Raw genomic sequence first — 13,859 nt, forward strand, 5'->3', positions numbered from 1 at the left:
CATTATTAGCATATTTTCTCAGCTTTCTTTTTCTCCATGAATTTTTCTGAAACGGTGGCGCCTGTGACTGCTTGTCCTCCGGCAAGGGTTGACAGACGATTATTTACCGTAAAACTTGGAAACAGCACATAAGTTATTTTAGTGGCTGTTGACTGGTGCTCGGGACTCTCTAGTGAACACGTGTGGTATCATCCTTAGCTCTAGTAATGAGCTCCAAGATGAACTAGCATGGACTCCCGTGGTTGTCATTTCTTGGTGCTGCCGTACCACCCTGAGAACCCCAGGGAGAAGCAGCATAAAACAGGGCTGAGAAGGTGCCGGGGCTGAGGACCACTGAGTGCCAGAAGGACTGAGGGAACTGTGTGGGGCTGGCCGAAACAGCCCAGCCATCCTCTAAGGGTCATTAGTAAAGCTTCTCTCACCCTTTTGTGTCACTGTAACAATAGCAGCTCAGAGCGCCTGTAAAAACCTACCAGAAGGGACGTATGCCCTCTGTGAAGGCAGAGCCATCTTCCTCCAGAGCCTTCCCCAGCCTGTGCAGAATGCCAACACAGGCCTTAGGCTTCGAGGCTGCCCCCCGCACACAGGCCCATCCCAGCTCTGAGAGTTGGAGCCAGAGTTGTGGTCCACGTCCACCTGCTGTTCCTGCAGGGCTGTGTGTAAATCCTGCTTCTACCCAGCAGGGTTTTCTGGTCTGTGGCTGAAACTCGGTTCCCTGCAGCCGGCTTAACTCTCTCTCCAGACAAGGGAGTCCTGGCCAGCCTGGAGCAGAAGCTGAAGGAAATGGAAGAGGAGTGCAGGATCGAGGAGAGCAGGCGTGTGGACCTCGAGCTCAACATCGTGGAGGTGAAGGACAACCTGAAGAAGGCCGAGGCCGGGCCCGTGACGCTGGGCACCACTGTGGACACCACCCACCTGGAGAGCGTGAGCCCCCGAGTGAGTGCCAGGGGCTGCGGCTCCTCTGAACTGCTGGCAGGGCCTCCTGGGACCGGGGTTGGGGGAAATGGGTCATGTCTCCCTCCTCTTGGCTCAGCCCTCGTTCTCTCCTGTCACCACAGCCCAAAGCTGCCACCCCCACCCCCGCCCCAGACTGCACCCCAGTCAACTCTGCAACAGCGCTCAAGAACAGGCCCCTTTCGGTCATGGTCACAGGCAAAGGCACCGTCCTCCAGAAAGCCAAGGTGAGTGGTCATTCAGGGGCACCAGTGGACAGCAGAACTGTCGCTAGGGTGGGGCCCCTCTTGTCACCCGGGTGGCGCTGTGCTGCTTTGGGCACCAGCTCTGAGTGAGGGCTCCCCTCTTCCGCAGGAAGACACAGGGGCTGGGGCTTTGCACTGCTTTCGCTCAGTCTTTGGCACTGACCAACCAGAAAGGTTCCCGGTTCAAGTGTTCTTACCAATCAGCCTGAGGATACTTGAATCCTCGAGCTACCCACCACTCGACTATCAGTAGATTCCAGGGAGACAGCTGCAGTTCAGACAGATTGTGACTGGATAGTTTTCCAAACAAAAAGTCAGTGGTTCTGAAGGACTTCTCCCATGAAAATTAAAGAAACAGACTCAGACAGGTGACATGATTTGCCTAAAGCCGCCCAGCCAACTAGTGGCAAAAGGCTCAGTCAGGCATAAACAAGGTCCGGATGCCATTACTGGGTTTTTCCCCTGGAGGCTAGACGAAAAGTGTTACTAATCCCTTATGCATTTGTACAATAAAGAACATGCCTAGAGCTGCCTTTGTTTTTCGCAAACTCTGCTCCTTATTTCTATCCTGCTTACCTGCTGGAGATATTTTGAGGCACCTGCACCAGTGACTATTAAATGCATGCAAGCACGTAAGCCACCGTTCACTCACTGCCATGGCAGACACATCACTCGCCCCACTCTCTGCTGTGCCATGGCCTCAAAATCTCTTAACAGATGTTCCAAGCAGTGATGAACACACTGGGCTTGAAACTTAATTGTCATCTCTATTCCTAACTGCTTCTATGTATATGGAGGTTGCTATAGAAGATAACTAACATTCCTATTTTTTGTGGGGGGGTTGCTGGTATTTGGATGGTACCCTAGGAATGGGAGAAGAAAGGAGCAAGTTAGGAAACAAGCTTCATCTAAAGACTCTCCTGTCAATACGGACCTTGGAGACAATCTGACTTTGTTCAAGTCTTCATTAAAGCAGCAACTCTGTGAAAGGGTGAGTCTGTTTAGAAGAAAAAGTAATGATTCGGGTACTATGAATGGAGAGCTTTGGCTAAGAAGAGGCTCTGTCGCTTTTCAGAGCCAAAGGACATAATACAACAAAAAAAGAAGGCTTCTTTGGAGACCTAAGTCTATTGGATGCAAACAAGACATTGCTGTATTTAGGGGTATTCTGTGTTTCCTCTTTGAAGGTTTTCATCAATTGCTTTATCAAGCTTTTTAAGTAGTGAAAAGCTTCTGCTGTTGAGACTGGTGGAAGAGAAATCAAGGTAGCAGGGCCCTGGCCCACTGGTCATGTGGCTTTGGTGACTGAGAAGACCCAAACTCCTGACTGTCATCTCTTAGCAGTGTTGGAGGTTAAACCATCCTTGCCTTCAAGTTTCTTCTCTCCAATAGTAGCAGGCCCAACTCCATCTTCCGTGATTTTAAACAGCATTAATACCATCTATGATATGCTTTTTAAGAAATGGTAACGGGAAAATATTTGGGACCAAGCTGAGGCACTGTCTCCACTAAGTTAAAGACTTTCTTTCAGCCTAAAGCAGTCCTGAATCAATTGCTCTTAAATAAATTTTTAAGTGATGCTGTATTATATAAAAAAAAAATGTTTAAAATCCTGTAATTTAGAACAGTGAAAAATGTCTTTTGAGATTTAACTGACTTTTTATATTACCATAGAAAAAAAGATTATCCTGTGTTTACAGATTCAGTCCTGTGGCCATGATGTTTAAGGGAAGAGTTATTCAATATAATGTCTTAGTCCCTGTTTTTTAAGTTGTGCTTAATGTCCAAAAGTGGTGACTTTTGTTTCCTAAAATTGGTAGTGCTCTCTCCGGGTGGCACTGTTTTTTAACACAGGTTGAAACATTTCATCTCTCATCTCTGCCTCGTTGCTGGGGGTTCTGAATCAGAGTTCTCCAACACTGGTTCCTGAGAACTAAAGGTCTTTTGATTCTTATGGTCTTTCTAATCCCAGGGCATTTCTTTCTTTGTCATAAACACTTGGTCTCCCTTTACCAAGTGGTTAGAATTTTTTTTTTAATAAAATATTAATTGTGTTTTGGGTTTTGGGGCTTTTCTTGTGTTTCATGACATGAGTTGGAGTGGGGCCTGGTGGATTTCTGTCTCAAGGGAGAAACATCTGCTTTTTTACACACTGAACTTCAAAATATGTGGAGTAAAAACTGGTGAACATTAAGGAGGGATCTTAGCAGGAGACCTTAAGCCTCCTTAAGTCAAGTAGCATAGATAAGGCTGAAAGAGGATTTTAACAGTATAATTAACAATGTACCAAATACACAGGAGACATCTGCAGAAACCCATCTTATGTGAGTGAGTGCACAGCAATGCTGCTGGAAGTTAAACACACTCCCAGATCATTCTTGGGGACAAGAAACATACCAATACTTGGAAGGTTGCCTAAGCAGTAATTAAGAAAGTTCTAGCATAAATGTGCTTATTTTAAAAATGACAAAACCAAAATCTGGCTCATTAAAAAGACTGATACAATAAAAAGACAACCTAAGGCAACATGAAATAGCAGAACTCAGTTTTTTAAATTACAGAAAATGCTATGAATGTAGCAATTTGAAAACCTGAGGAATATGTATTTTCCATTTTATAACGTCAGCATAGTTGTGATACCAAATATCCAACACATACTGCAAAAGAAAACTGAAAAAGTCTTAAAATATTGGCAAATGAAATTCAGCAGTGTTTGAAGAATCATGTATCATGACCAGATAGTGCTTATTCAAGAAATCAAAGGTGGTTCAACAATCAAAAAATATATTAATTGGTAGTTCATCATATGAACAGATTAAACATGAACAAAAAAATCATCTCAAAGGAAGTGGAAAGCATACCGCAAATCTCAACACTCCTAACAAACACGCTTAGTAGCCCAGGAATAGAATAAGTGTACCGGAATCAGGATGATTTAGAGAAAACAAAAGATTGATGACATATCTGCAGTATTTCAATTTTTACAAGGAAAACATATTTATGTAAAGGGCTGGGACCTAAAAAGAGAAATAGTAAAGCCTTTACCATGTAAGCCCAGGGCCCATGGTTTTGTGGGGTTAAGTGCAAGTAATCCAAATGGAACACCGAGCCAGACAGTGTGGAATGATTAAACTGCTGTTGATTTAAAGACAAGGGGATTCATGTAAATTCTCCAACATCACCTATTGCACCTGCCAGGTGGGCCTGTGACCCAGCTCTGATGTCGCCTTCCGATGAGGCCAAGGTAATAAGAGGAATTAAAATATCCACTGAGCACGAATGACTGTCGCAACACAGTGCTTGGTATAGCGCACTCTATTTTTAATGTCTCACAATACCACGGCGATCAGCTCTTTGAGTGCTTTTCTAGCACCTGAAATCCTGAAGTTCTTACAGCTAAGTGGTGTTTAAATCAACGTAGCCTTGAACGTTTACATATAAAACATGACTTTAAGTTTGTCTGGACTTAGGAGCTCTACAAAGGTTGTTACTGAAAACCCAACTCGAAAACCCACCACCAAGGGGGAGAACTGGTTCCTAATTACTGCAGGGCTGAGTAAGAACTGTGTGTGCCAGAAAATGTTCCAACTAAGCCTCTTTGCCATATAGGTACAAATACTCCTGTTATTTAAATAACCAACATCGTTTCTTGAAATATTCCTTTAAAAACTAGACATAAAGAGTAAAACAAGACCAAAACCCAGAGAGCTAGAAGATCGATGCTTACAAAAGCCAAACCCCTCTGAGTTTCTTTAGTCTCTATTTGTTGAGTTTAAGAATTCTACTGCCCCATAAAAGGAGAGTAAGACAAGACCTCAGTAAACGCCGCACAGTGAACCCTCCTAAGTAACTCTAAAGGAAGCCCGTCGAAGCGAACACTGCCCGGTACCCAGGCGAACTTCACACGGCCCCTGGAGACGAAGGCTGTTTGCACACTCAGCCCCTCCTCTACCATCAAACAAGCCAGTGAATCAGTCACATTCCAGTCTGGGGCCTTTCCAACTCTCTCCCACGCACAGATCCAGTCGCCAGAACAAGCCACAAATGCCACTCGAGCCCCTTTTCAAACAAAAGAATCAACGCATCCAGGACATCTTTGGGGAAAGACGTATGAAAAGGTCCACCTTTCTCCATCTTGAAATGCCATCACTGCAGTGGTCCGAATGACACTCCAGTCAAATCTTTCAGTTAAGCATTACTATCCCAACGACATTCTATTTAGCATTTGTTGTGGGCAAACTGAGCTTCAAACAGGCCATCCAGTCTCCAGGTTCCTTTGTTCCTCCTCAGAGGAAAGGTGGCAGATGACATAAGCTCAACAGGGCACAACTAGGTACAGAAGGTAACTATTATGTCAAGAGTTTTCAACATCAGCATTAGGGGATGAAACCAGCTCCTGCCGTGTCCTTAAGCAGCACAGTTTGCAGTTGGCCACCTCTTCTCCCCGAGTGAGGAAAGTGGGCAGGAGGGTTCTGGACAGAACTGGAAGCAGACACTCAAAGGACCCCACAAGGCAGACAGGACGCTCTGCTGAGGGCAGGCGCCCTTTCAGCGCCCAGGCTGTCCAGGCCTTCTCTGTAGTTGCTGGAAAGGCTATGGCTGCTGGCCTCCTGCAGGCTCTCGGCGGGAGCCCTGTGCCTTGGGGGCATCTCCTCTCAAGGCCCCTGGGAAAGAAGTGAACTCTGAGGACACAAGGAGCATCTGAGTCCTCTTCTCAACCAACCAGCAGCCGTGGGCCCCTGCACGTCTTGCTCTCACTCCACAACCCAAGCAGAAGATGTTGGATCAGAGGCCCCATCTGAGTGCCCTTCAGATCCACTACCCGGCCTTAGGAAGCCGACCTCTGCCGGTAGCTGAAAATCCAAGACTCCAGTGGGAATCATCTCCTGGCTGCTGGCTGTTCTGACTTTAAATGCAGGAACAGGAGCCACAGGTGGGCCCATAATGCTGCCCAACAGTCATTCTCTATGTCTTTAGTCTATTCCCCTTCTCTGCTAGTCAGTTACTGCTCTTCTCTCCTCAAACCCCCAGAACCTCCTCCCCATCCTCACTCAGCTGATAGTGGTTCCTCCCATTTCATTGAGCAAATAGAAACACTAAAAAAAGAACTCCTACCAGCTTCCACCATCACATCTACCCACCCATCTGCATTTGTGCCTGCATCCTCCATCTTCGTTCCTGTTACTTTGGATCCACTGTGCTCCTAACCGAGGCCGCCCTCAGAGGCCTTCTTCCCAGTCGCCATTATTTTTCTGAATGTGCTTAGCACCACCTACTATACTACACGTTGTGCTTATATTTACTGTCTCCCCCACTAGCATGGGACCCCCACGAGGGCAGAGATTCTTATTGTTTTGTTTACTGCTATATTCTCCACACCTAGGACACCTGGGATGTAGGAGACCCCACTAAATGCGTGAACGAACAAATGATTGTATGATTCCTTCCACTGAGTGAATGCCATAGGACCTGCCTTCAGCTGAGTTCCTGGGGTGTGGAAGGACTCAGAATCCCACCCTAAGTTCACACATGCAGAGCAAGAGCCCCACTTACGGTTCTCACAGTGGGGGCCCTCCCAGCCACCTCGGCACTCGCAGCGGTAGGTGCCGTTCTGCAGGACGCAGGTGCCCTTGTTCATGCACGGGCTGGGTTTGCAGAGGCTGACCGGCCGCTTGGCTTCTACAAGAAGGAACATGCCCACCAGGCCTGGCCTGGGTCAGACCGAAAGACCCCTACCCTAAGGACCCCAGTACACATGCGAGGCCACTAGAACAGTGTCTTACACGTCTTAATGTTCCGTGGGCCCTTAAGCAACACGTTGGCACACGGTTGGTGCCCCATGCTTCTTGGCAAGATCAAAGACTCAGCTTCCACCCAGCTCTCCGACACGCATATGGAGATTCTTTCCCTTCAACGTGCTGTGCATGTACCCGTGCTTACTATGATTATTACAGTCACATACTTTAAAAAAGGCAGACAGGATGTCACTAGCAAAGAAAGCCTTGGAGTCAGGCTGGCCTGGCTGTGTTTGCTCCTAGCTCTGTCATTCACTACCTAGGTCAATGTCAACCTGGGGTCCTTAGACCCTTGGGGGATCAGTGGGTATTGTAATGATGTCTTGTTTAAATGCAGTGCATAAATTCTCAAGTTTGGGAAGAGGTGTCTGTGTTACTTGAATTATCTGCATCCTGAAGGTCAAATGGAGATGGTTGGGCCTGCTGCAGGATTTCATGTGAGCGTGGGATTTAGCACAGAGCCTGGCACGTGGAGAGCACTCGGTGGCTGGGAGGAGCCACAATGCTTGTAGTGATGTACCCTCCCTTTGAGGCAGCCCCGAAGGTCAACCCGACTCACCTCCACATAGCCACTCGATGAGCACGTCCTGGTGGTACCTCAGGTCTGCGTAGGATGCCACGTGGATCAGGGAGTCCCGGGGACCTGCAAGCCTCCGCAGTGCCTCCCTCAGGACAGGCCCTACGCCCACCACCAGGACAGAGACGCCATTGTCCCTCAGCTTCTGGGCGGGGACGGCCGCGTCCTCTGCCCCCCTCCCCCCTGTGAGCATCACTACAGCCTTGGGGACACCAGGCCGGGCGCCCTTCTGGACAGTCATCACCTTGTCATAGATGTGCAGCAAGGCCATGCCTGCGGAGCCTGCCCCACCCAGGTAGGGGGCCTGGCTCATGGCCCGCAGCACTGAGGCACGGGTTGGGTGGGTGTCCAGCCCGAAGGCCGTCTGGACCTGGCTGCCGTACACCACCAGGCCAACCTGCATCACATCGGGGTTCACGTCAAACTGGAGGGTGCAGCTTCTCACAAAGCTCTGCATCTGGGCGAAGTTCCCGGGCCCCACGGAGGCAGAGGCATCCAACATGAAAACCAGGTCCAGTGACTGTGCCTGGCAGCCTGCGGGAGCAAGCAGAGTGGGCCTCAGGGTGGGCTCTGCCAGGTGGAGCTCCTCATCTGGATCCGGCCGGCAGAGCAGGGACTGCTCTGAGTCGGGCTGAGCCCAGACCAATCAGTCTGTCAGTCCACTGCTGTATCCGTCCTCCAGCCTCTCCTGAAATATTAGCAGGACATATGCATGCCCAGCTCACCATACATTTAGCCTCCGTGGCTGCTAGGTGTGGCCCTGTGTCCAAATTCTACCTGATGGGATGTGATCAGACGTAACTGTGCAGTTTCTAAGTCCTCAAAAGGAAGCTGCCTGCCCTCAACTTCCCCTCTCCCCACTTCCTGCTGGCTGATAAACGGTGACCCTGGACTTAGAGGCAGAAGCACAAGATAGCCAAGCCACCCTGCTGGCCCAGGCCACTCACCTCTGCACTGTGATGTGAAAGAAAGAAACGTCTATCATATGTAAGCCATTGAGCTCTGGGGACCTTGTGACAGCAACTTCACCTGCACCCTTATCCGTCCCATTATTGAGCACCTTCCACATGCCCTGTGCTGTATACAAGGCACTACTTATACCACGTGGACAAAATGGGTCGCTGCCTGCCCACAATGGGCTGACAGTCTATGGGAGATGGACATGAAACCAACATAGAATTACAAACTGTGTGAGCAGCTGTGGAGGAAAAGAGCGGAGTACTACGAGAGGGACCAGCAGGGGCAGCATTACGCGATTGGGAGAAGGGGTCAAGGTTTCTCTGAGGAGTGACATATTAGCTAAGAACTGAAGGAGGCGTAAGTGTGAGCTGGCTGGGTGGGGGTGCTTCTCAAGGATGGAGAAGGCTGTGTGTGTGGCTGCTCCCCTCTCCACTCACGCAGGGGCTACCGAGAGGCCTGCAGGGGCCAGACCACAGGGAGCTCTCAGAAGAGAGCCAGCGGGAAAGTTTGAATGTTATTCCAAGTGCATTGGGGAGCCGCTGGAAAGGTTTAAGTATGGTGTAAGAGGCTCTGATCTTAGCACTCCAGCGTAAGGAAAGGCTGAGAAGCTGTCAAGAGGAAACTTAAGAGGGGAGCCTAAGAAGACAGGATGACTAAATGTAACATGATGTCCTGGATGGGATCCTTGGAAGAGAAAAAGGACAGTGGGTAAAAAACTAGTAAATGATAATGTATCCATGTTTGTTCATTAATTGTGACAGTTGTACCTAAAGATCTTTACAAGCTGTGTAGTATATGGGAACTCTATATGGGAGTATAGAGTTCTGTATGGGAGTATAGTATACTAGTATACAGTATATATAGTATAGTATAGTATACAGTATATATAGTATAGTATAGTATACTCCCATACAGAATTCTATACGGGAGTATATGGGAACTCTACTATTGCTACAATTTTTCCGTAAATCTAAACTATCTTTAAAGAACCCACTCTGGCTGCCCTGGGGAGACGTGATTGGAGGGGCAGGCGGATTGCTGACCTTCCCCTTTGCAGGAAGGAAAGCCTCACTTCTGGTGAGAGTGACATCTGGGCTGAGGAGCTGAATTCCACAGGCAGCGTCCTCCCTCCCACCCCTCTAGAGGAGAAATGGGGAGCCCCGTCAAGGATGTGTTTCAGCTACTACATCTCGGGCCATGCGCCAGGCCCTGCCCACCAGATGGGAATGTCCACTCCCAGCGGCAGTGCTCTCCAATGGAGGGTCACAAAATCAACTTCATGGGTCGTGAAACTGGACAGAATAGAAAAATGTCAGAACGCATCCCAGATAGAAAGGACAAGTATTGTTTCGTGAAACGTTTGTTGCAGTTGTGTGTCCGTGTGCATGTGTGTGCGTGTACTGGGAATGCATTTCTTTCTGTGGATTGCCAAAAGAAGCTGGAAAGCTGCTGTTCTCGAGTATGCTTAGTAGATTCAGAGTTTTTTGTTAAGAATAAATAATAATAAAAAAATAGCAATACCTACAGTTTCCTGAGTGCGTACTCTGTGTTTACTCTGTACTAAGTGTTTATATTGCTTGTTTTACTTAATCCTCACAAAAGCTCTTTAGGAGGTGCTATTATTAGTCCCATTTTATTGACCAGTAATCTGACAAGTTACTTGGCACATGGCTAGTATGTAAAAGAGTGGAGCTGTGGTTCCAGCCCCTAGCACAAGCTCTGGTTGAGTGGTTACCAAAAGAAGGAAGGGGCTGCCACTGACCAGCCGGCCCAGCCACTGGGACCTTACCTGGCTGTGGCCGGCTGCACAGCTTCCCCTGCAGCTCGGGGATTTGGTTGAACAGGTCCTGTGGGTCGGTGTAGATCATGACGTGCTTCGGGCTGCCTGTGATCTCCTCCAGCTCTGTCCGCACGGCCTCACTGCCCACACCCAGCAGAAACAGCTCTCGGGCCCTCGCGTGACGTGCTGGACCAGCGACCTCATCCTGGGAGCGTGACTCAGTGAGCAGGACCACCACCCTGCGTGGACGGTCCTGGCCTGTCCTGGTGGCGCTCCCAAAGCCGTGCTCTGCCGCCTGCCGCAAGGCACTGCCCGTCAGGGTGGCGCCACCACTGAAGGGAATGCCATCGAGGCTCCTGACCAGGTGCGGCACATCCTGGTACTCACCCACGGGCACTGCCACCACCAGCTCCTCGCTGTACAGGGCCACCCCCACGCGGGCCCGGGAGTCCTCGCTCAGCGAGGCTTGCACAAACCGCTTCACGAAGGCCTTGGCCCGCAGGAAGCCCTCCAGGGTGGTGCCCGCCGAGCCGGCCAGCAAGAAGAGGACATCGATTCTGCACTCCAGGCTCAGCTTCGGGGCTGCCAGATTCACAGCAGCCATCACACTATGGCCGCCTGGAGCATGCAGATTGCTGTCCCACCCGGAACACCCAACCACCACACGGGGCCTCCCCGGAGGAAGAAGGGGCAGAAAAACTGAGGATGCAGGGGCTTAGTCGGTGCATGTCACAGAGTTAGGGCTGGACAGGGAGCTCTCCCTCCTGGCTCTGGCTAAGGGTCTGTACCCCACCACTTTGTAAAAAGAAAAATGTAACCTATTTTATAACCTTCTTCTGTTACGGTTAGTTTTTCTTGTGTCCTGTTGAGAAATCTTTGTCTACCTCAAGATCATGAAAATGTGCTCCTATGTTTTTTCTTCTAGAAGCCCCACTGCTTTGCCTTTTGCATTTAGATCTGTGATCCATCTGGAGTTGACTTTTGTTTAGCTTGTGAGGTAAGGGGTCAAGATCCCTTTTTTCTAGATGGATCTCCAATTGACCCAGCACTATACCCCGACTGTATGTCAACCATGGTGCCAAGGCCTTCACACAGGTAATCTTATTTCAAACTCCCAACAATCCTATGGGGTAAAGCCTATTATAAACTTCATTTCCTACCTTTAAAACCAAAAAGGGTTGAGGCTCCTTGCTCCTCTTTCTGGAACAGGAGAGAAGAGACTCTGCCCAGAACCAGGACCCAGAGTTGGGCTGGCTCTAGCCAGCAGCTGGGCTCATGATGATCAAATATTAAGCAGCGGCCACTCTAAAGCTAATAAGCCAGGAGCAGCTGTCCTACTCAGAGCCTCACCACCTGAGTTATCATTCACAGAGCGCTTAGGGGCTGTACTACATGAGACATCAGATCAGTGGTGTCTTTGGAAAGTGGGTGGCACTAAGACTCAAGGGCCAGTTTCTGCCTAGTAGTTAGAAGGGTGGGAGGTGAGAAGGGGGAGCCTGTGCTGCACGGCTCCCCAACGGTCAGAGGCTTAGAAGTCCTGTGCATACATACCACAGTTGGCCTCCCCTCCGAAGGCCGCTGGGCAGAGGCAGTGGTACCTGTCCAGTCCTTCAGGAACACATGTGCCTCCATTCTGGCAGGGCTGTGAGTCACAAGGGCCTTTGGGAGAGATGCCCATTAACAGCCTAGCACATCAGCCCAGAGGTGTGTGAAGGGTTTGGCCAGAGGGTGAGTCCAGCAGGCCACCCTGCCCCAGCAGGGCCCAGCCCACTGCTTCCCCTGGGGTCCACTAGGAAATTAGTCGCCATACCTGTAAGCAAAGAGGGGAAAGAAAGCCAATAAGGTACATAGAGGAGGGGTTGGGTGTGGGTGGTAAAGGACACTCGATCATGGGCTCGCTAAGGCCTGTGTGAATTATAGGCTTACCTGGAGATGTGCCAATGGGACCTGGCTCCTGGCTCTGACACTGAGAATACATGTTATGGACTGAATTCTGTCTCCTCCAAATTCATGTGTAGGAGTCCTAACCCCAAGTACCTTAAAATATGACTATATTTGGAGACAGGGCCTTTAAAGAGGAAATTAAGGTTAAAGGCGGTCCTAGGGTGGGCCCTAATCCAAATGACTGGTGTCCTTGTAAGAGGAAGAGATAGCAGGGATGTGCACAGAGCAAAGGTCATGTGACCAAGCCAAGGAGAGAGGCCACAGAAGAAACCAACCCTAGTGACACCTTCATCTTAGACTTCCAGCCTCCAGAACAGTGAGAAAATAAATTTCTGTTGTTTGAGCTCCCCAGTCTGTGGTCTCTTGTTATGGCAGGCCTAGGTGACTGACACAACCACCTTAATAACCCACGGCTGCTGAGGAGGCCTTGAGGGGCTCCAGGTGGCCATAACAATTAATGGGTATTGGACCCGAGCTTGATAAGGATGAACATCTCAGTGGCATCAAGGCGACAGTATGGGTGTCTTAAAACTCAGGGAACGCTGCAATGTGGATGGTGCTGTTTCTTCTTTAAGTTCTACACGTGGTTGTTCTTAACAGCCTCTGCCGGCTGGCACAGCAAGACAACAAGCCTTTGGATCCTCCATCAATGAATGGGGCCTCCTCCACTTCCTTGGGCACCTCAATTAGTCCCTCCAAGCTTCAGTATCCTCATCTGAAGAGGGGTGATCATACTGAGCTTGTTCCACAGTGTTACGGTGAGGAGTACATGAACAAATCCATGGAAAGACTTAGCAGAAAGCCAGGCATGAAGCAAAACACTCCGTAACAGGGAAGACAGCATTTGCGTTTAGAAGGAAGGTGCAAATTATGGGTAACACCTCTTCAAAGGTGATATCTGACACAGGAAACCAGAGCTTATGTTAAAATCGGGCCCATTCTGAAGTGTCTGATCTATGAGACACTGCAGTCAATATCTGAGCTTCTATCAATTTCCTTATGGATTATTGCAAAATGCAAATAATACACCACCTCCCTCCCAGGGTTGCAGAGAACAAACAGGATATTCATGTGTTCAAGTATCATGTGTTCAAAGGGCTTGATAAGCAGCTGAGTGTGGTTACCATAGGAATTGGTGATTTCTATCCTTTTTTCTTAAAAATGTTCATATATTACTTGGTGGTTACATCACTGTAATTAAGTGTATACTTTTCAAAGGTGGAGATTACTGAGGCTAACTCTGGGCACCTGGGCCTGCTGTTGTGTCAGCTGGAGTATCCTGGAAACACCTGGGGGCTCATTCACAACACCACTGGTGGCCTCTAGTTGACCATCGAGTATGTGCCAGATCCCAGGCTAAGCACCTCTGATGCACGATCTCCTTTCAATGATGCAACCCAGTGAAGTGGGTCCTGTAAAAACGCCCGTTTCACGGACAAGGAAGCTGAAGCTCGATGACTATAAGTCCTCAGGTGCTGGAGGTCAGATAGTTGGAAGGGGCACAGCTGGGACTCAAACCCAGGTCACTCTGGTTCCAAAACCGTAAGTCCTCGAACTTTAATTTCTGAGCAGAAACAATCTCACTTCCAGTTTCTTCAGAAGCC

At 49.1% G+C, this 13,859-nt stretch overlaps 2 protein-coding genes across 29 annotated transcripts in view; one reads left to right on the plus strand and one right to left on the minus strand.

The window, feature by feature from the left end:
* Positions 1 to 3,253, plus strand: part of AFAP1L2 (actin filament associated protein 1 like 2) — a 97,274-nt gene extending 94,021 nt beyond the window's left edge. For all 21 annotated transcript variants that reach the window (XM_070219837.1, XM_070219881.1, XM_070219856.1 and 18 more), the window contains 3 exons: positions 743 to 936; positions 1,059 to 1,181; positions 2,067 to 3,253. In XM_070219837.1, the coding sequence (XP_070075938.1) occupies positions 743 to 936; positions 1,059 to 1,181; positions 2,067 to 2,093 (344 nt within the window). In that variant the 3' untranslated portion in view covers positions 2,094 to 3,253. The remainder of the gene's footprint in view (positions 1 to 742; positions 937 to 1,058; positions 1,182 to 2,066) is intronic.
* Positions 3,254 to 3,455: 202 nt separating this feature from the next.
* The window catches only part of VWA2 (von Willebrand factor A domain containing 2), a 48,257-nt gene continuing 37,853 nt past the window's right edge, over positions 3,456 to 13,859 (minus strand). For 4 of the 8 annotated variants that reach the window (XM_070219915.1, XM_070219906.1, XM_070219948.1 and 1 more), the window contains 5 exons: positions 11,863 to 11,970; positions 10,321 to 10,893; positions 7,554 to 8,105; positions 6,753 to 6,878; positions 3,456 to 5,863 (listed from right to left, as the gene is read on the minus strand). In XM_070219915.1, coding sequence (XP_070076016.1) covers positions 5,793 to 5,863; positions 6,753 to 6,878; positions 7,554 to 8,105; positions 10,321 to 10,893; positions 11,863 to 11,970 — 1,430 coding nt within the window. In that variant the 3' untranslated portion in view covers positions 3,456 to 5,792. Of the gene's footprint in view, positions 5,864 to 6,369; positions 6,879 to 7,553; positions 8,106 to 10,320; positions 10,894 to 11,862; positions 11,971 to 13,859 lie in introns of those variants that run through there. The other 4 variants (XM_070219905.1, XM_070219895.1, XM_070219937.1 and 1 more) reach the window with 1 other exon arrangement.

The sequence above is a fragment of the Equus caballus genome, chromosome 1 (genome assembly GCF_041296265.1).
Source record: "Equus caballus isolate H_3958 breed thoroughbred chromosome 1, TB-T2T, whole genome shotgun sequence".
In the NCBI taxonomy this organism is placed as follows: Eukaryota; Metazoa; Chordata; class Mammalia; order Perissodactyla; family Equidae; genus Equus; species Equus caballus.